Source organism: Procambarus clarkii, chromosome 69 (assembly GCF_040958095.1).
Source record: "Procambarus clarkii isolate CNS0578487 chromosome 69, FALCON_Pclarkii_2.0, whole genome shotgun sequence".
Lineage (NCBI taxonomy): Eukaryota > Metazoa > Arthropoda > Malacostraca > Decapoda > Cambaridae > Procambarus > Procambarus clarkii.
This window is the reverse complement of record NC_091218.1, coordinates 21,318,065-21,343,834: the sequence shown is the minus strand read 5'-3', so window position 1 is coordinate 21,343,834 and position 25,770 is coordinate 21,318,065. Positions and strand designations below refer to the sequence as shown.

General features: G+C 47.1%; 1 protein-coding gene across 1 annotated transcript; it reads left to right on the top strand.

Moving 5' to 3' along the window:
- The first annotated feature begins 19,745 nt into the window (after positions 1-19,745).
- On the top strand, positions 19,746-25,386 carry LOC138355881 (ribosome-binding protein 1-like). The gene is made up of 5 exons (XM_069311430.1): positions 19,746-19,820; positions 20,049-20,095; positions 22,950-23,133; positions 23,288-23,340; positions 24,732-25,386. The coding sequence occupies exons 1-5, from the start codon at positions 19,746-19,748 to the stop codon at positions 25,384-25,386; spliced, it is 1,014 nt and encodes a 337-aa protein (XP_069167531.1).
- The last annotated feature ends 384 nt before the right edge of the window (positions 25,387-25,770 follow it).

The following is a 25,770-nucleotide window of genomic DNA, read 5'->3' as shown; positions in this document are numbered from 1 at the left end:
GCACCTCCCCGAGGCACTCCTTCCCACCACCATCACACACCTTCCCTCGCGCCGTGTGTGTGTGTGTCCCCTTGTCCCAGTGGCACCCCTGGTGTGTCCCCTTGTCCCAGTGTCACCCCTGGTGTGTCCCCTTGTCCCAGTGGCACCCCTGGTGTGTCCCCTTGTCCCCCTGCCACCCCTGGTGTGTCCCCTTGTCCCAGTGGCACCCTTGGTGTGTCCCCTTGTCCCAGTGGCACCCCTGGTGTGTCCCCTTGTCCCAGTGGCACCCCTGGTGTGTCCCCTTGTCCCAGTGGCACCCCTGGTGTGTCCCCTTGTTCCAGTGGCACCCCTGGTGTGTCCCCTTGTCCCAGTGGCACCCCTGGTGTGTCCCCTTGTCCCAGTGGCACCCCTGGTGTGTCCCCTTGTCCCAGTGGCACCCCTGGTGTGTCCCCTTGTCCCAGTGGCACCCCTGGTGTGTCCCCTTGTCCCAGTGGCACCCCTGGTGTGTCCCCTTGTCCCCCTACCACCGCCCAGTGTGTCCCCTGGCAAGGGGAAATAGTAACTGGAATTAATAAAATTGACAGGGAAGATTCCCTGAGATTTGGAACTTTAAGAACAAGAGGTCATAGATTTAAACTAACTAAACACAGATGCCGAAGAAATATAAGAAAAATTCACTTTCGCAAACAGAGTGGTAGACGGTTGGAACAAGTTAGGTGAGAAGGTGGTGGAGGCCAAGACCGTCAGTAGTTTCAAAGCGTTATATGACAAAGAGTGCTGGGAAGACGGGACACCACGAGCGTAGCTCTCATCCTGTAACTACACTTAGGTAATTACACACACATGCACACATGCGCGCGCACACACACACACACGCACACACACACCTGTTGATTGACGGTTGAGAGGCGGGACCAAAGAGCCAGAGCTCAACCCCCGCAAACACAACTAGGTGAGCACACACACACACACACACACACACACACACACACACACACACACACACACACACACACACACACACACACACACACACACACACACACACACATACACACACCGATATGATCTGACTCTCGGTAAAAAGTCAAGGTCTCCATCGCTGTCAATCTAATCATCTTCCGGGATATTTCTGCCAGTCTGTCTCTCTGTCTGCCTGTCTGTTTGTCTGTATCTGTCTGCCTGTCTCTGCCTGTCTGTCTGTCTGTCTGTCTGTCTGTCTGTGTCTGTCTCTGTACTCACCTAATTGTACTCGCCTAATTGTGCTTGCGGGGGTTGAGCTCTTGTCTCTGTCTGTCTGTCTATGTCTGTCTCTGTCTGTCTCTGTCTCTGTCTTTATCTGTCTGTCTGTCTGTGTCTGTGTCTGTCTGTCTCTCTGTCTCTGTCTCTGTCTGTCTCTCTCTCTCTCTCTCTCTCTCTCTCTCTCTCTCTCTCTCTCTCTCTCTCTCTCTCTCTCTCTCTCTCTCTCTCTCTCTCTCTCTCTCTCTCTCTCTCTCTCTCTCTCTCTCTCTCTCTCTCTCTCTCTCTCTCTCTCTCTCTCTCTCTCTCTCTCTCTCTCTCTCTCTCTCTCTCTCTCTCTCTCTCTCATGAAAGACTGGTGTACAAACTGGAGAAGATGCTCCTATAACTGGAACACACTAAACTGGATAAGAGAGTATCTGAAGGGCAGAAAACAGAATCACAATCATAGAGCAGGTGTCGTATTGGAGACACGTAACAAGTGGGCTCCCACCAGGCTTGCTCCTGGACCCAAAGCTGTTCCTGAGTTATGTGAAAGACCTTCCCGAGGGAGCGAGCTCAGACGTCTCAACAACCCGTTCTCGCACTTTCTTACAGTCAATATTGACTTATTAAATACGTGCATATGTGACATAGTAATTTATTGTGAATATTTTAGTTTACCTTGAAAAGCTTCATAGAAAACACCGACCTTACCTAACCTTCTTAGTATGTTAAGATAAGCATCTTATTGCTTCGTAATTACAATTATTACTTAACCTATTATAGGTATAGGTTAAGGTATAGGATTAAGGTATAGGTATTATAGGTATAGGAATTTAAAAACAGAGGACGACTGCAGGAAGTTACAGGAGTTTGACAAACAAAAGTCAGGGCAAACAAATGGTTGTTGGAGTTCAATCCCAACAAGTGTACGGTAATAATGATGGGATGGGGAGGTAGGAGAGCTGAAGGCATTTATAACATCATAGGAAGGTAGCTACAGGACATAGTTCCACCGCTTATGGAACCAGATCTCACAATCCTATAGAAAATAGAAGAAACAGTGGAGACATGATCACACCATACAAGATACTGAGGAGAAGAGACAAAGTGGGCAAGGACAGCTTCTTTAAAGTGAGAGAAAGTAAGACAAGAGGACACACCTGGAAGCTGACATAAATGAGGCGAAGAAATGTAAGGTAATACTTGGACACTACTGGTGTTCATCTACACCTCTAAGGCCACATGCCACTTAATAATAATAATAATAATAATAATAATAATAATAATAATAATAATAATAATAATAATAATAATAATAATATATTATTTACAAGAAGGCACAATAGGTTTATAATATTACACTAGAATGATATTTTTACAATCTTCCCAAGCCACTAACACTCATAATGTTTCAGGCCGAATTCGAGCGTCAGAATTAGTTAACATCCTAATCATCCTAGGCCTAATTCACGCCTAATATAGTACAAATATGTGCTATACTAGGCCTAAGAATATTTAAGTTTGACTTTTAGCTATATTTTGCCCCGACTCTTATAAAGTGAGTAGTTCCAAATTCTACTCTCTAATTGTCCATTACGTCAATATATGCACGTTGGTCCACACAGGTTACAGAGAGGAGGACGGCCTGGTTAAATTATAGTACAAGAGGTACAGGAAGCGTAGGAGGCGGGTATGCAGAGCTAGATCTCACTTCTCCCCAGAGGCTCATTCTTAGGTGTCTTAGGTATTCTGAGTCTTACCTGATCCATAGGTGAGGTCTGATAGTCGTGTGTGGACACGCAGGCACAGGAGCACGCTTCATGCAGGTCGGCGTTCAATTCCCGACCGTGCAAGTGGTTGGGGCACTATTCCTTCCCCCCGTCCCATCCCACATCCTTAGCCTGACCCCTTCCCAGTGCTATATAGTCGTAATGGCTTGGCGCTCTCTCCTGATAGTTAATAATAATAATAACAGGAGGAAGAGGAGGAGGAGGACGTGGAGGAGGAGGAGGAGGACGTGGAGGAGGAGGAGGAGGACGTGGAGGAGGAGGAGGAGGAAGTGGTGCAGGAGGACGTGGAGGAGGAACAGGAGGAACAGGAGGAGGAACAGGAGGAACAAACAAGAACAAAAGAGGCGAGGAAGGAGAGTAAGATGACCCAAGAAGCAATACCTACCAGAAAAGAAGCAAGAAAGAGGAGATCACAGAAACAAAGAAGACATTTGTCACGACGATTGGCACTGTCTTCCCCCTCCCCCCTTCCCCCTCTCCTCCCCCCCCTTCACCCCTTCCCTTCACTCCCCCCCCACTCCCTCCAGCAACACGACAGCAGGAAAGACACCCCAGCATGATTTATTGTGAGGGAAGGGGAGTTGCAGGGGTGGTGCTGGAGGGAAGGGGAGGGGCAGGGGGTGATGCTGGAGGGAAGGGGAGGGGCAGGGGGTGGTGCTGGAGGGAAGGGGAGGGGCAGGGGTGGTGCTGGAGGGAAGGGGAGGGGCAGGGGTGGTGCTGGAGGGAAGGGGAGGGGCAGGGGGTGGTGCTGGAGGGAAGGGGAGGGGCAGGGGTGGTGCTGAAGGGAAGAGGAGGGAGGTGGTCCAGACAGGGATGTGGTGGCAGCCACCCCCTATGGTGGGACACTGACCTCCCCCTCGCTAGTGTCTGGCCGGCCTCTGACACACTCACAGCTCCCTGACCAGAGGGAGCCAGCTTAGCTTAGCTGCCAACACCCACACATCGTGTCAGCAAGGCGGACAGTCCGCCTTCTATCATAACTCTCACTGTATTTCCCATTTCTAAACCTTCCCTGCACCTGTGCCTCTCCATCCTCTCCCAATTACAAAAAAAGGCAGGTGTAGGCACCATACTAGCACTCACGACTAATTGAACACGATTCGAAAGTCATTAAAGTGACAGAATAAACATACCAAATACTGTTCTAGTGATAAGATTGCATGACCTTGACACGAACACTTGTGCAAGGCAGTTGTTCGGCCGCATTTCCAGCTACGGAGATGTGGCCAAAGATGCGAACAAGGCACTTGTTCGGCTGCGTATCTTGAAGAAAATTAACATGCGCGAATGACCAGCAGTAGCAAACAAGGCACTCAGAGGAGCAGCCAACCACGTCCGTCCACCACACATGACCAAACAAGCCTGCAGGATGCTCCAGGCAGCCCTGAAGATACAACCACTCAACAATAGACTACAACAACAGACTACAACAGCGAGCCACCAGGCTGTGAAATACAGTACAACTATCAGAAGACCCCATTCAATGTTACAAAGACCAGTCCAAGATTAGACCCTTCACCCCCCCCCCTCCACCACAGCTGCTGGCCCAAGAGCTTTGATGTACTCAAAAGCAACCTAACCGCACTATACACAACCTCGGGGTTAAATACAGACTACAAACCCCAAACAGTCATACATAAACCTTATAAATGTTGAAACATGTGTGAAAAACCTTACTACACAAGCTTAGCCTAACACACAGAGATCACACTAACATTATGCATCAAATGAACAAATCCACAAGGGCCGTGACGAGGATTCGTGTAAAATTGTGTAAAATCCTGGTTTGTGCCTCGAAGAGGCTACAGGATCCAGTAACTTCAGTAGAACTTCGGTTTCAACTCTTTTTACCCTGTCGTAGCTCAGTCGATTTAAGGCAGTGTCTGGGATGCTCCCGGACGCAGGTTCGAATCTTCGTCACGGCCCTTGTGGATTTGTTCATAAGGTTAGCCTAGCCACCAAAGACTCCGGATGTGTCAGCAAGGCGGACAGTCCGCCTGCTATCATAACTCATATTATATTTCCCATTTCTTCAGCTTATTCCTTCAGTCAGAGTTAAGAAGATGGAGTGGTACACTCCAGGGACCAGATTCACGAAAACACTTACGCAAGCACTTGCGAACTTGTCCATTTTTTCTCAATCTTTCGCGGCTTTGTTTACAATTATTGAACAGTTAATGAGCTCCGAAGCACCAGGAGGCTGTTTATAACAATAACAACAGTTGATTGGGAAGTTTTCATGCTTGTGAACTGTTTAATACATGTAACCAAAGCCGTCAAAGATTGAGGAAAGATGTACAGGTTCGTAAGTGCTTGCGTAACTGCTTCGTGAATTTGGCCCCAGCTTCTTAACTTTTCTCCCCCCCTCCCCCCTTTCCAAAAAATACACACACACACACACACACACACACACACACACACACACACACACACACACACACACACACACACACGCATCCAAAAAATATACACACACAAACATGTGGAAGATATATGTGTATGTTTGTCTTTATCTGGGAGAAAGACCTGGGGGTTAATATCACGCCAGACCTGTCCCCTGAAGCCCACATCAAGAGGATATCATCAGCGGCATATGCCAGGTTGATCAACATAAGAACTGCCTTTAGAAACTTGTGTAAGGGATCGTTTAGGACCTAATATACGACATATGTCAGACTGATCCTGGAGTATGCAGCTCCAGCTTAGAGACGACGGGAACTAAACCTCAAGCTGCTGGAAGAAAGAAGAGTTAGGGGAGACATGATCACCACATACAAGATTCTAAGAGGAATTGACAGGATAGATAAAGCCATTATTTAATACAGGGGGCACACGCAGGCCGGATACAGGTGGAAATTGAGAACCCAAATGATCCATAGAGATATTATAATTTATTTCAGTGTCAGAGTAGTTAACATATGAAATGTGATGTGGTGGAGGCTGACTCCATACACAGTTTCAACTGTAGATATGATAGAGCCCAATAGGCTCAAGAATCACACACACACACACACACACACACACACACACACACACACACACACACACACACACACACACACACACACACACACACACACACACACACATACACACACACACACATACACACACACACACGCACACACACACACACACATACACACACACACACACACACACATACACACACACACACATACACACACACACACGCACACACACACACACACACATACACACACACACACACACACACACACACACACACACACACACATACACACACACACACATACACACACACACACGCACACACACACACACACACATACACACACACACACGCACACACACACACACACACACATGGGTACATTGGGATGGGGTATGAAGAGCGCCTGAGGGAACTGTGCCTTACGACACTAGAAAGAAGAAGGGAGAGGGGGGACATGATAGGAACGTATAAGATACTCAGAGGAATTGACAGAGTGGACATAGACGAAATGTTCACACGGAATAGTAACAGAACGAGAGGACATGGATGGAAGCTTGAAACTCAGATGAGTCACAGAGATGTTAGGAAGTTTTCTTTTAGCGTGAGAGTAGTGGGGAAATGGAATGCACTTCAGGAACAGGTTGTGGAAGCAAATACTATTCATAATTTTAAAACTAGGTATGATAGGGAAATAGGACAGGAGTCATTGCTGTAAACAACCGATGCTCGAAAGGCGGGATCCAAGAGTCAATGCTCGATCCTGCAGACACAACTAGGTGAGTACAACTAGGTGAGTACACACACACAAACAGGAAGATAAGGGAATGAATGAGAGGACCCCCCCCCCCACGCCCCCCTCACACCAATGAATGAGGTGACGATATAAACAAACACGTAAAAAACGAGTGTGGAAGGCGGGAGAGGGGGGGGGGCGCGGGGGGGGGGGGCGAAGGTCGAAGGCTAGAGAGATTTGTTGAGGGGGTGTGGGGGAGTGAGGGGGGGGTGTAAGGGGGGGGGGTGGTAGATTGGAGGGGAGAGGTGGTGGTTGAGAGGGGTGCCAAGGAGTGGTGGTAGAGGCGATGAGGGGTGGTGGAGGAGGGGGGGTGCTACAGGTTGGTGGGGGAGGGGGGGTTGTTGTTGATGGGGGGATGTGGTCAAGGGGGGGAAGTGGGCCGCCTTGTCTGGAGTTAACTACTGGGCTAGCAATCTCCGGGTTGTTCAGCTGTCCACTGGAGGCCACGGTAGCTGCCTGTTCCACACATACACACGCCCCCTTGTATATATATACAGTTTAAACTACTAGAGGTAGGATGCTTCTATGACAACCGCCTGCTGTAAAGGCGTGGCCCAAGAGTCGGCGCTCGATCCTGCAGGCACAAATTGGTGAGTATGCTGTAAATAGGAGAGTTCACACCGACGGAACATGAATTGTTGATCATTTATATCAGTTTTCAACAGTCGTCTTTTGTGAGGGAATGTTTGCAACTGCTGTGTAAAGTGAGCCCCCGAGTCTCTGGCACAAGGTAATTACATAGAGTGGTGTGGTTCATGATTACCTGTGTGTGTGTGTGTGTGTGTGTGTGTGTGTGTGTGTGTGTGTGTGTGTGTGTGTGTGTGTGTGTGTGTGTGTGTGTATGTGAGTGTGGGTGTGTGTGTGTACTCACCTATTTGTAGTCACCTATTTGTGCTTGCAGGATCGAGCATTGACTCTTGGATCCCGCCTTTCTAGCTATCGGTTGTTTACAGCAATGACTCCTGTCCCATTTCCCTATCATACCTAGTTTTAAAAGTATGAATAGTATTTGCTTCCACAACCTGTTCCCCAAGTGCATTCCATTTTTCTACTACTCTCACGCTAAAAGAAAACTTCCTAACATCTCTGTGACTCATCTGAGTTTCCAGTTTCCACCCATGTCCCCTCGTTCTGTTATTATTACGTGTGAACATTTCATCTATTTCCACTTTGTCAATTCCCCTGAGTATTTTATATGTCCCTATCATATCTCCTCTCTCCCTTCTTTTCTCTAGTGTCGTAAGGTTCAGTTCCTTCAGCCGCTCTTCATATCCCATCCCTCGTAACTCTGGGACAAGCCTCGTCGCAAACCTCTGAACCTTCTCCAGTTTCTTTATGTGTTTCTTCAGGTGGGGGCTCCATGATGGCGCGGCATACTCTAAGACGGGTCTCACGTAGGCAGTGTAAAGCGCCCTAAAAGCCTCCTCATTTAGGTTTCTGAATGAAGTTTTAATTTTCGCCAGTGTAGAGTACGCTGCTGTCGTTATCCTATTTATATGTGCCTCAGGAGTTAGATTAGGTGTCACATCCACTCCCAGGTCTCTTTCTCGAATCGTTACAGGTAGGCTGTTCCCCTTCATTGTGTACTGTCCCTTTGGTCTCCTGTCACCTGATCCCATTTCCATAACTTTACATTTACTGGTGTTAAACTCCAGTAGCCATTTCCCTGACCATCTCTGCAGCCTGTTTAAGTCCTCTTGGAGGATCCTACAATCCTCGTCTGTCACAACTCTTCTCATTAATTTTGCGTCATCTGCAAACATTGACATGTATGATTCCACTCCTGTAAACATATCATTTACGTAAATTAGAAAGAGGATTGGTCCCAGCACCGATCCTTGAGGTACTCCACTTGTTACTGTTCGCCAGTCCGACTTTTCGCCCCTTACCATTACCCTCTGGCTCCTTCCTGTTAGGTAGTTCTTCACCCATACTAGGGCCTTTCCGCTTACTCCTGCCTGCCTCTCAAGTTTGTATAGCAGTCTCATGTGCGGTACCGTATCAAAGGCCTTTTGGCAGTCAAGAAATATGCAGTCTGCCCAGCCTTCTCTGTCCTGCCTTATCCTTGTTACTTAATCATAGAATTCTAAAAGGTTTGTTAGGCATGATTTCCCTGTCCAGAACCCATGTTGGTGCTTGTTTACAAACCCAATGCTCTCCAGGTGCTCAACAAGTCTTAGCCTAATTATTCTTTCAAGTATTTTGCAGGGGATGCTTGTCAGTGATACGGGTCTGTAGTTAAGTGCCTCCTCCCTATCACCTTTTTTGAAAATCGGTACGACATTTGCCTCCTTCCAGCAACTGGGCAATTCTCCCGACATAAGTGACTCATTAAAGATCATTGCCAGAGGCACGCTGAGAGCCTGCGCTGCCTCTTTAAGTATCCACGGTGATACTTTGTCTGGTCCAACAGCTTTATTTGCATCCAGTGTTGTCAACTGTTTCATTACATCCTCTGCTGTCACCTCTATATCTGATAGTCTTTCATCTTGGGTAATCTCTTCTAACAATGGGAGCTGCTCAGGCTCGGTTGTGAACACTCCATGGAATTTTGCATTCAGTACCTCGCAGATTTCCTTGTCGCTTTCTGTATATGCCCCTTCTGTTTTCCTCAGTCTTGTCACTTGGTCATTTACCGACATCTTCCTTCTTATATGGCTATGTAGTAATTTTGGTTGCTTTTTCGCTTTGACTGCAATATCATTCTCATAATTTCTTTCCGACACTCGTCTTATGTTAATGTAATCATTCCTAGCTCTGTTACATCTAATCCTGTTGTCCTCTGTCCTTTGTCTTCTGTACTTCCTCCACTCCCTCCTGCTTCTCACCTTTGCTTCCTGACACTGTCTATTAAACCATGGGTTATTATATTCCCTCCTGCTTTTTTCCTTTATTGTTGGAATAAATCTCTCTTCAGCCTCCTTGCATTTCAATATGACTTGGTTCATCATACCTTGCACTGTTTTTCCTCTAAGTTCTTCCTCCCACTGCACTTCTCCCAGGTAGTCCCTTATCCTTCTGTAGTCCCCTTTTCTGTAATCAAGTCTCCCTTCCCGGACCTCTTGTCCTTTGGTCACAATTTTAAGCTCCATCATGTAGTCAAAGACTAGGACACAATGGTCACTAGCTCCTAGTGGTATTTCATGTTCCAACTGCTCGATGTCTTCTACATTCTGAGTGAAAATGAGATCTAATAGGCTGGGCGTATCCCCTCCTCTTTCCCTAGTATCTTCTTTTACATGCTGTGTTAGGAAATTCCTGTCAATAACGTCTACCAGCTTCGCTCCCCAGGTCTCCTCCCCGCCATGGGGATTCCTCGTGTGTGTATGTGTGTGTATGTGTATGTGTGTGTGTGTGTGTGTGTGTGTGTGTGTTTACTAGTTGTGTTTTTGCGGGGGTTGAGCTTTGCTCTTTCGGCCCGCCTCTCAACTGTCAATCAACTGTTTTACTAACTACTTTTTTTTTTTTTTTTTTTTTTTTTTTCACACACCACACACACACACACACCCCAAGAAGCAGCCCGTGACAGCTGACTAACTCCCAGGTACCTATTTACTGCTAGGTAACAGGGGCACTTAGGGTGAAAGAAACTTTGCCCATTTGTTTCTGCCTCGTGCGGGAATAGAACCCGCGCCACAGAATTACGAGTCCTGCGCGCTATCCACCAGGCTACGAGGCCCCTCCACCAGGCTACGAGGCCCTGTGTGTGTGTGTGTGTGTGTGTGTGTGTGTGTATGTGTATGTGTATGTGTATGTGTGTGTGTGTGTGTGTGTGTGTGTGTGTGTGTGTGTGTGTGTGTGTGTGTGTGTGTGTGTGTGTGTGTGTATGTGTATGTGTATGTGTGTGTGTGTGAACTCACCTATTTGTTTCTGGCTACAGGATGGAGCTTTAACTCTTGGATCCCGCCTTTCTAGCCACCGGTTGTCTAATAAATTCTTAATGCAATGAATCATTAATACAATAAATTATTAATGCAGTGACTCCTGCTCTATTTCTCGAACATATCTACGTTTATAATTATGAATGTAGTTTGCTTACGACCTAATTCTTTAGTTAATTACATTTCTTACTGTTTTTACGGTAAAATGTAATTTCTCTATGGCTGATCTGTCTCTCAAGGTTCCATCCATGCACTGTTCTATTCATTGTGAGCATTATCTTTTATTCCGCTTTATCAAACCACCTCAGTATTTTATACGTTTCTGTCATGTCTCCGTTCTTTCTTCTTTGTACTTAGCGTCGTCAGATCTGGTTCTTTCAGTCTCTCTTCATACTCCAGCCCTCACAGTTCCGGGACGAGCCTCGTTGCGAACCTCTTCACGTTATCAATTTAGGCGTTTTTAGAAGGGTCTCCGCGATGATGGGGCGGCGTACTCTAAGACGTGAGCGTGCAGCCATCTTAACGACTCCTTATTTGTGTTCCTGAACGATGTTTTCTGACTGTTGACCAATCCACGCACTAGAAAATGAAGGGACGACGACGTTTCGGTCCGTCCTGGACCATTCTCAAGTCGATTTTTTCTGACCTTTACTGCCGTAGAGTAAGCAGCTGCAACGCTATCCTGTATCGCTATCCTGTATCAGCTATCCTGTATCAGCTATCCTGTATCGCTATCCTGTATCAGCTATCCTGTATCCTGTGTACTCGGGAGTTACAGACATTTCTCAGGCTGTGGTGGGTAACACAGTGGTATTGTGAAGTGGGCTTTGCACACGAGTCATTTTGCGAGGCTTAGTTTATGGCATATGGCAAGTCAGGAGTCTCTGGCATATGGTAAGTCAGGAGTCTCTGGCATATGGCAAGTCAGGAGTCTCTGGCATATGGCAAGTCAGGAGTCTCTGGCATATGGTAAGTCAGGAGTCTCTGGCATATGGCAAGTCAGGAGTCTCTGGCATATGGCAAGTCAGGAGTCTCTGGCATATGGCAAGTCAGGAGTCTCTGGCATATGGCAAGTCAGGAGTCTCTGGCATATGGCAAGTCAGGAGTCTCTGGCCAGCTTTACAGTCTTGTCTCTGTCTTAATCTTTCTTGACTCTCCCTAGCTTTCACTTTCCTTGGTCTCCTCTTCCTCGCCTCACTTTCTCCTCACCCAGCCAGTGCCTCACTCAGCCAGTGCCTCACCCAGCCAGTGCCTCACCCAGCCAGTGCCTCACCCAGCCAGTGCCACACCCAGCCAGTGCCACACCCAGCCAGTGCCTCACCCAGCCAGTGCCTCACCCAGCCAGTGCCACACCCAGCCAGTGCCTCACCCAGCCAGTGCCACACCCAGCCAGTGCCACACCCAGCCAGTGCCACACCCAGCCAGTGCCTCACCCAGTCAGTGCCACACCCAGCCAGTGCCACACCCAGCCAGTGCCACACCCAGCCAGTGCCTCACCCAGCCAGTGCCTCACCCAGTCAGTGCCACACCCAGCCAGTGCCACACCCAGCCAGTGCCACACCCAGCCAGTGCCTCACCCAGCCAGTGCCTCACCCAGCCAGTGCCTCACCCAGCCAGTGCCACACCCAGCCAGTGCCTCACCCAGCCAGTGCCTCACCCAGCCAGTGCCACACCCAGCCAGTGCCACACCCAGCCAGTGCCTCACCCAGCCAGTGCCACACCCAGCCAGTGCCACACCCAGCCAGTGCCACACCCAGCCAGTGCCACACCCAGCCAGTGCCACACCCAGCCAGTGCCACACCCAGCCAGTGCCACACCCAGCCAGTGCCACACCCAGCCAGTGCCTCACCCAGTCAGTGCCACACCCAGCCAGTGCCACACCCAGCCAGTGCCACACCCAGCCAGTGCCACACCCAGCCAGTGCCTCACCCAGCCAGTGCCTCACCGGCCAGTGCCTGGCTCCTGGCCTTGATAGTGCCACCAGCTGGTGTACCAATATGGCGGCGCCCATTAAATGTTAAGAAGGCCGCCATTGTTGTTTTGGTGGAGTGGTCGGCGGGTCCCGCACGTGGGCGTCGCGCGCCCTCAACACGTCGGAACTCATGAGTTCCGTGAGTTCCGACCTGTTGACACTGAGTTCCGACACTTATGAACTTTTACATCTGTGTTGAAAGAAACACAAATCAGGGAAAAGTGTGACACTGTAAGTGCCTGAACTTTAAGCTCCGTGAAGAACAGGAACTTGTAACTGCCTGAACTTTAAGCTCCGTGAGGAACAGGAACTTGTAACTTCCAGAACTTTAAGCTCCGTGAGGAACAGGAACTTGTAACTTCCAGAACTTTAAGCTCCGTGAGGAACAGGAACTTGTAACTGCCAGAACTTTAAGCTCCGTGAGGAACAGCAACTTGTAACTGCCAGAACTTTAAGCTCCGTGAGGAACAGCAACTTGTAACTGCCAGAACTTTAAGCTCCGTGAGGAACAGGAACTTGTAACTGCCAGAACTTTAAGCTCCGTGAAATTCTGAACCTTTTTCTGAGTCTTCAACGTTATAATTCCCATTTTCTGGGACAGGAAGCGTGAAGCCAGGCTGTCAAAGGTCAGCCCAGGTCACCTACTGACCTTCCTATAACTACAACACAATACTTGCTTACCTCCCGGGAAGTTATTAACTCCTATAACCACAAAAGTTCTCACTACGCGGAAAAAATTAAATATATATATATTTAAATATATTTAGCATTCAAGATAGATATTTGAAATCAATCTTATGACGGGACTAAAGCTTCTGCGTGATAACAAAAGCAACATTGTGTCAGTTGAACTGTTAGAACACATATGTAATGAAACTAGCGAGTCTAAATGGATTCCAAGAAGAGCCACTGATATTCAAATGATGGGACTGCACGATGTATATACAGATGAAAGAGTACAGCACTTCCTTCCACCCTGGCAGATAGTACCTTTTGACATCCTGACCCCTGCATGACCCCACCAAGAAACTAATTACAAGCAACCCTCATGCTCAGCTTGCTGCTAAATTAAGCGCCATAGAACACATTCACAACATACAAGCTGAAAACAACATAGCACAGACCATATACACTGACGGGTCACTCAACACAGCTACAGGGCTAAATATGTTATAGTTAGCTGTTGCTAAATATAACATTTCTCTATAACTAGCTGAGGTGTGAAGTATAGATGAAATTGTTAATGTAATAATCTCCGTTGGGGTCTGATGAAGACCTTTTGTGTCCTGTGTAAACCTTTTTGCGCTACCGCTCACAGGATGATTATTAATGGCAGGCAGGCAGGCAGGCAGGCAGGCAGGCAGGCAGGCAGGGAGGCAGGCAGGCAGGCAGGCAGGCAGGCAGGCAGGCAGGCTGGCTGGCAGGCACGCAGGCAGGCAGGCAGGGAGGCAGGCAGGCAGGCAGGCAGGCAGGCAGGCAGGCAGGCAGGCAGACAGGCAGGCAGGCAGGCAGGCAGGCAGGCAGGCAGACAGACAGACAGGCAGGCAGGCAGGCAGGCAGGCAGGCAGACAGCCAGGCAGGCAGGCAGACAGACAGACAGGCAGGCAGGCAGGCAGGCAGGCAGGCAGCCAACCAGCCAGCCAGCCAGGCAGGCAGGCAGGCAAGCAGGCAGGCAGCCAGGCAGGCAGTCAGGCAGGCAGGCAGGCAGGCAGGCAGGCAGCCAACCAGCCAGCCAGCCAGGCAGGCAGGCAGGCAAGCAGGCAGGCAGCCAGGCAGGCAGGCAGGCAGGCAGGCAGGCTGGCAGCCAACCAGCCAGCCAGCCAGGCAGGCAGGCAGGCAAGCAGGCAGGCAGCCAGGCAGGCAGCCAGGCAGGCAGGCAGGCAGGCAGGCAGGCAGGCAGGCAGGCAGGCAGGCAGACAGACAGACAGACATTATCAACCCGAGGAAAGATCTACTAATGTACATACAAGAGTGCAATAAACTGCTGTAATACTCTAGAGATCTGCGACAGTGAACCACCACAGAGAGACGTACAGAGCGGCCACCAACCCCCTCACATAATACCTCTCCCATCTCCCTAATACCCCCCCCTTCCCCTACCCCCTCCCCATCCCCCAACCCCCTCCCCCATCCCCCTCCCCCTACCCCCTCCCCATCCCCCTCCCCCCTCCCCCTCCCCCTACCCCCTACCCCCTACCCCTACCCCCTCTCCCACAGTTGATGTGATATCTTGGGTGTCTTAAGGGGGTCGAGCCCGTCCTAAAGTTGCCCAAACCACTCCGACACCACCAGCTCTGGTGTAATCTCAGTTCAGCACTGAGCAGTGTTACAGCAGAATAATACAGACATGACGCCTGTATCGAGGCTAATATCGAAACATTACAAAGAATGTGTGCCAAATATTACAATTAAGTCCGAGTGATTGACAAGTCTTATCTCCCCCCCCCTACTATCCGATAGAATAGTAATAGGGCAGCAAATTGGTTCCCATGACTTAGGCAACTGTTGTGGGTTGTAGCCTGAGGAATAGTCAGTCATGAACCTAGAGGGACCTCGATGCCAGGCTGATACAGGCTTCACGTCCCCCGGGGCAAACAGGAGCCACAGTAACTTGTACAAGTTACAGCTGATTAGTGCTGTACCACTTCCCGTTTTCTGTGTCAATCAGCTGACTCTTGTTTACAACTGCAGCAGGTCACGTGACGCCCCCCTCCCCCCACACACAAAGTTAGAAAGTTACAAAGTTAGAAAGAATGTTCTCAGTGTCAAAGTAGTTAGTAAATGGAATGCATTAGGCAGTGATGTGGTGGAGGCTGACTCCATACACAGTTTCAAGTGTAGATATACGAGAGCCCAGTAGGCTCAGGAACCTGTACACCTGTTGATTGACGGTTGAGAGGCGGGATCAAAGAGCCAGAGCTCAACCTCCGCAAGCACAACTAGTTGAACACAACTAAGTGAGTACACAGCAGCTGCTCAGTGACTTAATAAATTCTTCCAAGGCGTTTGCATGCTCTCACTCCGTTTTCTAAGTATCGTTTTCTCTCGTCTACATGCTACTACAGGTTGACATGCCATCTTCAATCTGGTGCCCCTAGGAATCACATGAGACAAGCCCATGACATTACTCTAACAAGAGAAATGTTGAACAAGAATACTTGCATAATAGACAAAACCCAAGATTCAAGAAGATTACAAATTCTTGAGGCAATTCACATAAGAACAGAGCGACCTACCATGAACACCCAAATCACGGAACTATTTACTCTACCCACCATGAGAGTAAGGACAAGACAAGAACATATCGATGCCAACACAGAAGACAATGTCCAACATAACAGGCCAATTACACTGGATTAATCTTTGTGTTTAGATAGGAGATGCCTCGTATGGGCCAATAAGCCTTCTGCAGCCCCTATGTTTATCCCTTATGTATCCCCCCATGTTTTTCACCTTCATTGTATTATCACCTGACCTAATGCGGGTATAAAACCAACTAGTATTGTAAGATCTGTTCACTTGAGAATGAACCATGGAGGTTCGAAACGTCGTGCAAATTATACAAATAAGTGTAATACACTATAGTAAATCACTTCTTTTCTTCACCTTAAAAGTACGAAAATGAGTTTTGGAGAACTCCTATTCCAATTAAGCCCTGATGCTAAGAAAATAGTTAGAGGGATAGAAGCCCTAAACCAGAAAATAATAAATACAGAATCTGCGGTCATATTCAATGAAACATGTTTGAAAGAAAACCTGCTGCCAGTATACACCAATATATATATATATATATATATATATATATATATATATATATATATATATATATATATATATATATATATATATATATATATATATATGCAGACAGTCCTGTATAACATGCACTCTACGCCTGTGTTATCAGCACCGGGTTCGATCCCGGGCGCCGGCGAGAAACAATGGGCAGAGTTTCTTTCACCCTATGTCCCTGTTACCTAGCAGTAAAATAGGTACCTGGGTGTTAGTCAGCTGTCACGGGTTGCTTCCTGGGGGTGGAGGCCTGGTCGAGGACCGGGCCGCGGGGACACTAAAAAAAAAAAAGCCCCGAAATCATCTCAAGATAACCTCAAGATATACCCTATGCCCCTGTTACCTAGCAGTAAAATAGGTACCTGGGTGTTAGTCAGCTGTCACGGGCTGCTTCCTGGGAGTGGAGGCCTGGTCGAGGACCGGGCCGCGGGGACACTAAAAAGCCCCGAAATCATCTCAAGATAACCAGGCCAGAGACAGCCTACACACCATGTGAGAGCTCGCTGGTAAATGAACCATGCCGCGCGTGTACCACAACAGTTACGTGTATAATGTGTAATCTGAGCTAATGAGCCTTCCCGTGTGTGGGTTGGCGTGTGCCTGTTAGCAGGGCCTCGTGCAGTTACCGGGTGGATTGGTCGGGGTCGACGCCCCTGCACCTCAAGCTCCCAACTATGGCATTTATAAGTTATAAATTGGAGGGGAGGTAGTGGAGTTATCAAGGGAAAGCGCTAAGCCATTACGACTATTTAGCACTGGGAAGGGGTCAGGATAAGGATTTGGGATGGGACGCGGAGAAGGAATGGTGTCCAACCACTTGGACGGTCGGGGATTGAACTCCGACCTGCATGAAGCGAGACCGTCGCTCTACCGTCCAACCCATAAGACCCCCATATTAAACTTTTGAGAATCAGTTATATATGGAAGTTGAAAGTATCTTTTTTTTTTTTTGAGATATATACAAGAGTTGTTACATTCTTGTACAGCCACTAGTACGCGTAGCGTTTCGGGCAAGTCCTTAATCCTATGGTCCCTGGAATACGATCCCCTGCCGCGAAGAATCGTTTTTTCATCCAAGTACACATTTTACTGTTGAGTTAAACAGAGGCTACAGTTAAGGAATTGCGCCCAGTAAATCCTCCCCGGCCAGGATACGAACCCATGACATAGCGCTCGCGGAACGCCAGGCGAGTGTCTTACCACTACACCACGGAGACTGAGTTCCAGCGAGAATAGACTCGCATTAGGTTTAGATTTAGGAAAGACCTGGGTAAATACTCGTTCAGTAACAGGGCTGTTGATTTGTGGAACCAATTGCCGCGTAACGTGGTTGAGGTGGGGTCCCTCGATTGTTTCAAGCGCGGGTTGGACAAGTATATGAGTGGGATTGGGTGGTTATAGATAGGTGCTGCCTCGTATGGGCCAATAGGCCTTCTGCAGTTACTTTTGTTCTTATGTTTACGTTCTTATTTCATTACATTTCCAGGAAAACTAAATTCATTCCGAGTACTTCTAATGATAGGTCTCTATATCAAGGGTGGCCAACCTATGGCACACGTGCCCGAGGTGGCACGCGTGAAACTGTTTTAGCACGAGGAATACAGATAGTTTCCGCAGGCAGTTATTTCAATTGGATATCAACCTGTCCGCAGGTCAGGTTCGTTAAAACAGCGGCCAAGGCGCATTTATCAACTTTAATATACTGTGTATTAAACTATGTTTGTTCTCATATATACATTAATTTTATCATATATTAACGTTCTATGTGCATTGTGACGTAGGTTAGGTTAGGTTAAGTTAGGTTAGATTAGTTAGGTTAGGTTAGATTAGGTTAGGTTAAGTTAGGTTAGATTAGGTTAGGTTAGGTTAGGTTAAGTTAGGTTAGATTAGGTTAGGTTAGGTTAGATTAGGTTAGATTAGGTTAGGTTAAATTAGGCTAGGTTAGGTTAGGTTAGGTGTTTAGGTTCTGTGTGCGATTATTTGTGTTTGTAGTACGTGGGTGAAGCATTTAGAGAGGTGCGATTCGAACTTAAGAGCTAAACGATGCACTTTCAAAAAAAAATCGAACGTCATTAGCTGTGATTAGTGTAGAGTTTTTCATTTATAAACACGGTGGCGGGGGGGGGGGCGGGGAGGGGGTGAATTTACGAACATTGGCCAAAGTTTATGAGGACGGGATGAATTATTTCCATGTTAATTACATGGGTGAAGCATTTAGAGCAACCCGCCCTGAGTGGAGGTTCACTCCACCCAGCGGCCGACCCCGGAGATGCATGCTTCAACTTGTATTAATTAACTTGATGTTCACTCAAAATGCGAAGTGTCTCAAATATAAATAAATATTATGTATTAACACATTGTGCATATTTTGGCGTAGGTTAGGTTAGGTGTTAAGGTTCTATTGGCGATTATTTGTGTTTGTAGTACGTGGGTGAAGCATTTACAGCGTTGGGGTTCGAACAGAGGCCGTCAGCGAAGCACTGTTCGAGAAATGTTCGAACATCAGTTGTAAGTCGTTTGTAAAGTGTTTTTCATTCATCAACAGGAAGTTTGGCGGCTGCCTGTCATCACGTTTGGCCCATGTTGATGAGGACCGGCTGGAATGAACACGGGCTGAGGACGGGCTGGAATGAACACGGGCTGAGGACGGGCTGGAATGAACACGGGCTGAGGACGGGCTGGAATGAACACGGGCTAAGGACGGGCTGGAATGAACACGGGCTGGAATGAACACGGGCTGAGGACGGCCTGGAATGAACACGGGCTGAGAGATTTGTGAGCGAACTCGCTCCAAGTTCGGAATGAGGACGAATCCAACCTTTACTTCCACGGGTCAGACAAGCAAGACACCATCAGTAAGACGACTCACATGGCTTGTGAAAGACCACGATGTGATGAGTCTTACCAAAACGTTGAAGACTTAACTACTGGCGGATAAGAGGAACATACAGTCAGTCACAGTGACTTAGAAGAACTGCATGTTATCACTAGCTTGTTAAGATAAAAACTGTGTGTTCAAATGGCCACCGGTACTTAACCTGATCATGTCTTGTCTAACCACTTCCCAAAAGTGCATAGTTGTAATCAGTGATAACAAAAGAACTAATGACCATTAACTTCTAAGGACCACATACGTGTTGACACGAGAGAGTGCTGAGTGTGTTGAAATTGAAATTGAAATAAGTTTATTGAGGTAGAAAACACACAAAGGGATGCGGTAGCTGTGTTGACGGCTGGAGCAAAATGACATGTTCGTCGACGTCTGCAATCCCTGGTTCAGTGTTTCTAGTGTTGTGCTGCGTGCTTGCAACGTCTTGCAAGATTTACGAATGCGGGAATGTTGCAAGGTGGTGTTGACACTCTCTTGCCCCAGATAAACGAGGTACACAGCCTCCACATCCTTCAGCATAAGGTAAGCAACTCTCGCCTTTACTTGTGACATTATATATATATATATATATATATATATATATATATATATATATATATATATATATATATATATATATATATATATATATATATATATAAATGAAAATGTGAGCATTCTTGTTATGAATAATATATTTATTTTGTCTGAGTATTTACATGTATAAAGGTTCTTTAGTATTATAAATAATTCACTTTCTTGCCATTACAGGTAAAATTTTCAGGTCTTCGAGGGACAGAAAATTCACCAGTTTTGAGGTAAGTTCCAATTTTCCTTGTGTGGGCGTAGCTCTTGTTAACAGCGACGACTGAACCCCCGCGAGGGTAGGGGGGGTTATCCTCATGTTCCAGCTTGCTGTCATTACCACAGTGGCGTGTGTGTAATTACCTAAGTGTAGTTACAGGATGAGAGCTACGCTCGTGGTGTCCCGTCTGCCCAGCACTCTTTGACTTATAACGCTTTGAAACTACTGACGGTCTTGGCCTCTAAGACCTGAGGCCAAAAATTGTTGTACTAGAAAATGGAAGCGGGTGGCAAAAGTGAAGTGCTGTCCCGTTTTATATTTTAAGTCCTCTGGTAGGTTAGGAGAGGACGTTGACCGTTTTCTTGAGCTTGGGAAAGCGTAGGAGGACGGGCAGGATAACAGCGTCTGGAACTTGGTAGTTTAACATGCTCATTGTGCTTCACCACAAAAACTATTGAACTCCAAAGCTACTCCTTCAGTGTGGGGGGGGGGGAGGTATACCTCCCTCAGTCTTCATAGCTCTATTCGTTCACCAGTCTCTTCGGAGGCGTGGGTTCGTATCCCACCGCTGCCACCAGTATTCGTTGCCTTGTTGGGTTGAACGTTATACACAGTAGGCACTTCTGTAGCTTTATTGCTTAAGACAACAAGGTGTATAACTGGCCAGCCGAGGTCCTAACCTACTCTGGGTCTGAGAGAGAACTGAGCCTGCTGGGAGCACGGCTGGTGCTCCTCTGTCTGGCATGACGTCAGAGGCCTACTCGCCTGTGATTGGTTATGTCTCAACCGCCATGTTATTTGAATATAACAGCTCAGTTACCTTAGTGAAGGAAGGAGCCTTACCCTCCGTGTCTCACTGTTTTTTATTTATTTATTTATTTATTTATATACAAGAAGATATATTGGGTTTGTGAGAATACACAGCATAGTACAGTAATTGCACTCTTGTAAAGCCACTAGTACGCGCAGCGTTTCGGGCAGAAGTAAGGCTGTTGGCTGTTGGTAAGGTAAAACAGTAAGGCTGTTGCGGGCTGATGGAGTAAGGAAGCCAGAGACAGACGGAGAGAAAGAGAAAGATTTATACAAGACATTTCTCACTGAGGGGAAGGATGTGAGGGTATGTATAGAGGATCCAATTTCGCTCAGGCATGAGTGGGAGTGATCGTCTCCTGGGAAGGGGCCGTGGAGCGGATTCCTGTAGTTATGAGATCTGACGCCGCGTCTCGCCTGACTCTTCCCGGTACTGGACAAGAGCCGCGTCCATCCCACCATTTTGTACTTGTTTCTTAGACCCGTCGGCGATGAGAAGCGGTTGCGCCCGGCTGTCTCTTGTTTGAGAAATTTGGCAATAGTTGAATTACAATTTTTTACTCCTCACATGATGCCTCTGTTCACCTAGCAATAAATAGATACCTGGGAGTTAGGCAGCTGCTACAGGCTGCTTCCTGGGGGGGAAGGGGGGTGTGTGAGTGTGTTAGAAATATATGTTGTAGTATATAACTGAGGAAAAATAAATTGGTAGGAAAGGTTGGGTCCAAGAGCTAATAGCTCGATTTTGTAGACACTAATAGTAAATGCGCACACACACACACACACACACACACACACACACACACACACACACACACACACACACACACACACACACACACACACACACACAGTAGCAGTAACTAGGTACCTAGTTACCTAGGTACCTGGGAGTTAGTCAGCTGTCACGGGCTGCTTCCTGGGGTGTGTGTGTTTGTGTGGTGTGGGAAAAAAATGTAGTAGTAGAAACAGTTGATTGACAGTTGAGAGGCGGGCCGAAAGAGCAGAGCTCAACCCCCGCAAGCACAACTAGGTGAATGCACACACACACACACACACACACACACATGGACCAAAGAGCCAAAGCTCAACCCCCGCAAGCGCAAATAGGTGAGTACACACACACACACACACACACACACACACACACACACACACACACACACACACACACACACACAGGACTAAACACGGGACCAAAGAGCCACAGTTCAACCCCCCGCAAGCACAACTAGGTGAGTAGGGCCGACCTGACCGCTGACAAAGGCAGTATCTCCTCTCTCACCAGACTCCTCCTGGTAGAGCACCCTCCAGGGACCCCCCACACCCCCCTCCCCTCGCCCCTTCCTTGAACCTGTTCCCCGTCTCTTCTTCCTCTCAGTTGCTACCTCCATCTCCCCTCGTCAGCGTTAAGAGGAAACCCTTCACAAAAAGTAAGAAGCTTCCCCTTAGTGTGAGGAGTAATGACCTTAACACCTGAGGGTCTCGTCACAGACTCTAACAAGGTTGTCACGGAGCCCGAACAACCAGGTCGACGTTCCTCCCTACCCTACCCTTACCCCACTCTCCCCTACCCTTACCTACTCTCCCCTACCCTTAATCTCCACCATTTGCATCTACAGTATACCTCTAATCTACAGATAATTTAATTTCTTTATTCTCTCCCGTGCAATCAAGATATAAAAGTAATACAGGAAGGATTCCAGTATAAAACACGTACAATACAGGTACAGTACAAGAGCAATACAGGAAGGATACCAGTATGAAACACGTACAATACAGGTACAGTACAAGAGCAATACAGGAAGGATACCAGTATGAAACACGTACAATACAGGTACAGTACAAGAGCAATACAGGAAGGACACCATCATGAAACACGTACAATACAGGTACAGCACAAGAGCAATACAGGAAGGACACCATCATGAAACACGTACAATACAGGTACAGCACAAGAGCAATACAGGAAGGACACCATCATGAAACACGTACAATACAGGTACAGTACAAGAGCAATACAGGAAGGACACCATCATGAAACACGTACAATACAGATACAGCACAAGAGCAATACAGGAAGGACACCATCATGAAACACGTACAATACAGGTACAGCACAAGAGCAATACAGGAAGGATACAGGTATTACACGGGGTGATAATTAGTGGATCAGAGCGTGTAAGAGCGGACCGGAGCGACTGTAATCACCATCTAAGAGAAGACGGACTAATTACTCAGGTAAGATGAGTCTTATCAACAAGGATTCACTTTAATTACGAATGCGATGGTTAAATTAATATATAATTTGATTTTGTTAATAAATAAACTCGGTTTTTAGTAAATCTGGTTTTAATTAACCATATTTAATAATTATGGGATCGGATAATTCCAGCTTGAAGTAGATGTGATAATTCCAAATGGATTTGATAGTAACGTTCAGGTGTGGTAATTACAGGCATGTGTGTGGTAATTACAGGCAGGTGTGGTAATTACAGGCAGGTGTGTGGTAATTACAGGCAGGTGTGCGGTAATTACAGGCAGGTGTGTGATAATTACAGGCAGGTGTGTGGTAATTACAGGCAGGTGTGTGGTAATTACAGGCAGGTGTGTGGTAATTACAGGCATGTGTGTGGTAATTACAGGCAGGTGTGCGGTAATTACAGGCAGGTATGTGGTAATTACAGGCAGGTGTGGTAATTACAGGCAGGTGTGTGGTAATTACAAGCACGTGTGTGGTAATTACAGGCAGGTGTGGTAATTACAGGCAGGTGTGTGGTAATTACAAGCAGGTGTGTAGTAATTACAGGCATATGTGGCAATTTCAGACAGGTGTGGCAATTACCTATAATCGAGGGGAACCACTTTAATAATTACAAGGCAGGTGTCATAATTACAGTGAGGGACAGTTAGCCAGCTGTGCCGGTTAGACAGAAAATAGGCAGGTGTTTCGGTGAGGCAGATATTAATGATATGACGTCACCAGCACGGCCTGACCTACTTGTCCAGGGCGGGCGTGGTCAGCCCGTCATGACCTTGACCAAGATGGCGCCGGGTGACCCAGCGCGGCCGGCCATACAAGGCCTCCAGACATTTATTTTCCCCCGTCGAGTTTATAATGAGTTTTTTTTCCAAGACGTTGCTTCTCCCTGATGGAGTTTGGGTAGAAAATACCTTGTTGGAAACTTTTCCTTTCTGAAGAATATAGCATTTATTTTGGGGGGGAATAACACCTATATTTCTCAGTCATCATCTGGAGTGTTACTTTAGCACCTGGAGTGTTACTTTAGCACCTGGAGTGTTACTTTAGCACCTGGAGTGTTACTTTAGCACCTGGAGTGTTACTTTAGCACCTGGAGTGTTACAACACCTGTGCCACAACCCGTTCCCGCACTTTCTTACAGTCAATATTGACTTATTAAATACGTGCATATGTGACATACTAAACATACTAGTTTACCTTGAAAAGCTTCATAGAAAACACCGACCTTACCTAACCTTCTTAGTATGTTAAGATAAGCATCTTATTGCTTCGTAATTACAATTATTACTTAACCTATTATAGGTATAGGTTAAGTAATAATTGTAATTACGAAGCAATAAGATGCTTATCTTAACATACTAAGAAGGTTAGGTAAGGTCGGTGTTTTCTATGAAGCTTTTTAAGGTAAACTAGTATGTTTAGTATGTCACATATGCACGTATTTAATAAGTCAATATTGACTGTAAGAAAGTGCGAGAACGGGCTGTGTGCCAACACCTGTAGCCGCGTAGCCGCCAGGTTCAGAGCCAGAGGGGGGGGTACAGAAAGTTGCTACCTCCGTTGCAACACCTTCAAGGAAGCAGCAACACCTTCAAGGAAGCAGCAACATCTTCAAGAAAGCAGCAACACCGTCAAGAAAGCAGCAACACCTTCAAGAAAGCAGCAACACCTTCAAGAAAGCAGCAACACCTTCAAGAAAGCAGCAACACCTTCAAGGAAGCAGCAACACCTTCAAGAAAGCAGCAATACCTTCAAGAAAGCAGCAACACCTTCAAGAAAGCAGCAACACCTTCAAGGAAGCAGCAACACCTTCAAGAAAGCAGCAACACCGTCAAGAAAGCAGCAACACCTTCAAGGAAGCAGCAACACCTTCAAGAAAGCAGCAACACCTTCAAGGAAGCAGCAACACCTTCAAGAAAGCAGCAACACCTTCAAGAAAGCAGCAACACCTACAAGAAAGCAGCAACACCTTCAAGAAAGCAGCAACACCTTCAAGAAAGCAGCAACACCTTCAAGAAAGCAGCAACACCTTCAAGAAAGCAGCAACACCTTCAAGGAAGCAGCAACACCTTCAAGGAAGCAGCAACACCTTCAAGGAAGCAGCAACACCTTCAAGAAAGCAGCAACACCTTCAAGAAAGCAGCAACACCTTCAAGAAAGCAGCAACACCTGAAGAAAGTTTACAAACGAGTTGTGGAGTTATATCTCTGCGCCGTGTCTGCCAGGTGTGATAATTGTCCTGAGTTGCAGATCGCAAGTTTCCAAAGAGAAGTCAGTGGTACAAAATGTGTATTTTTTTTGTGAGACGCGGGAGTCTTATCATAGGATTGTTCCCTCCCCTTTCTTGTTCCTGTACAACATCATCAGCTTCTTCATCTCCCATGGGACGGTGCTTTAAGATTCAGACACAAGTCAATTTTGTCGTTATTTTGAGTCGGTGTTTCCAACGACCAGCCTCTTGAAGGTGACTGTCTTGCTGCTTGTCCACGATAACAAGTTATCAGGCGGTCCACGATGACAGGTTACAGGTGTGCAGCTGGGGTTTCCACCGTGACGATTGGGGGAAATACAGGGGAGAGAGAGAGAGAGAGAGAGAGAGAGAGAGAGAGAGAGAG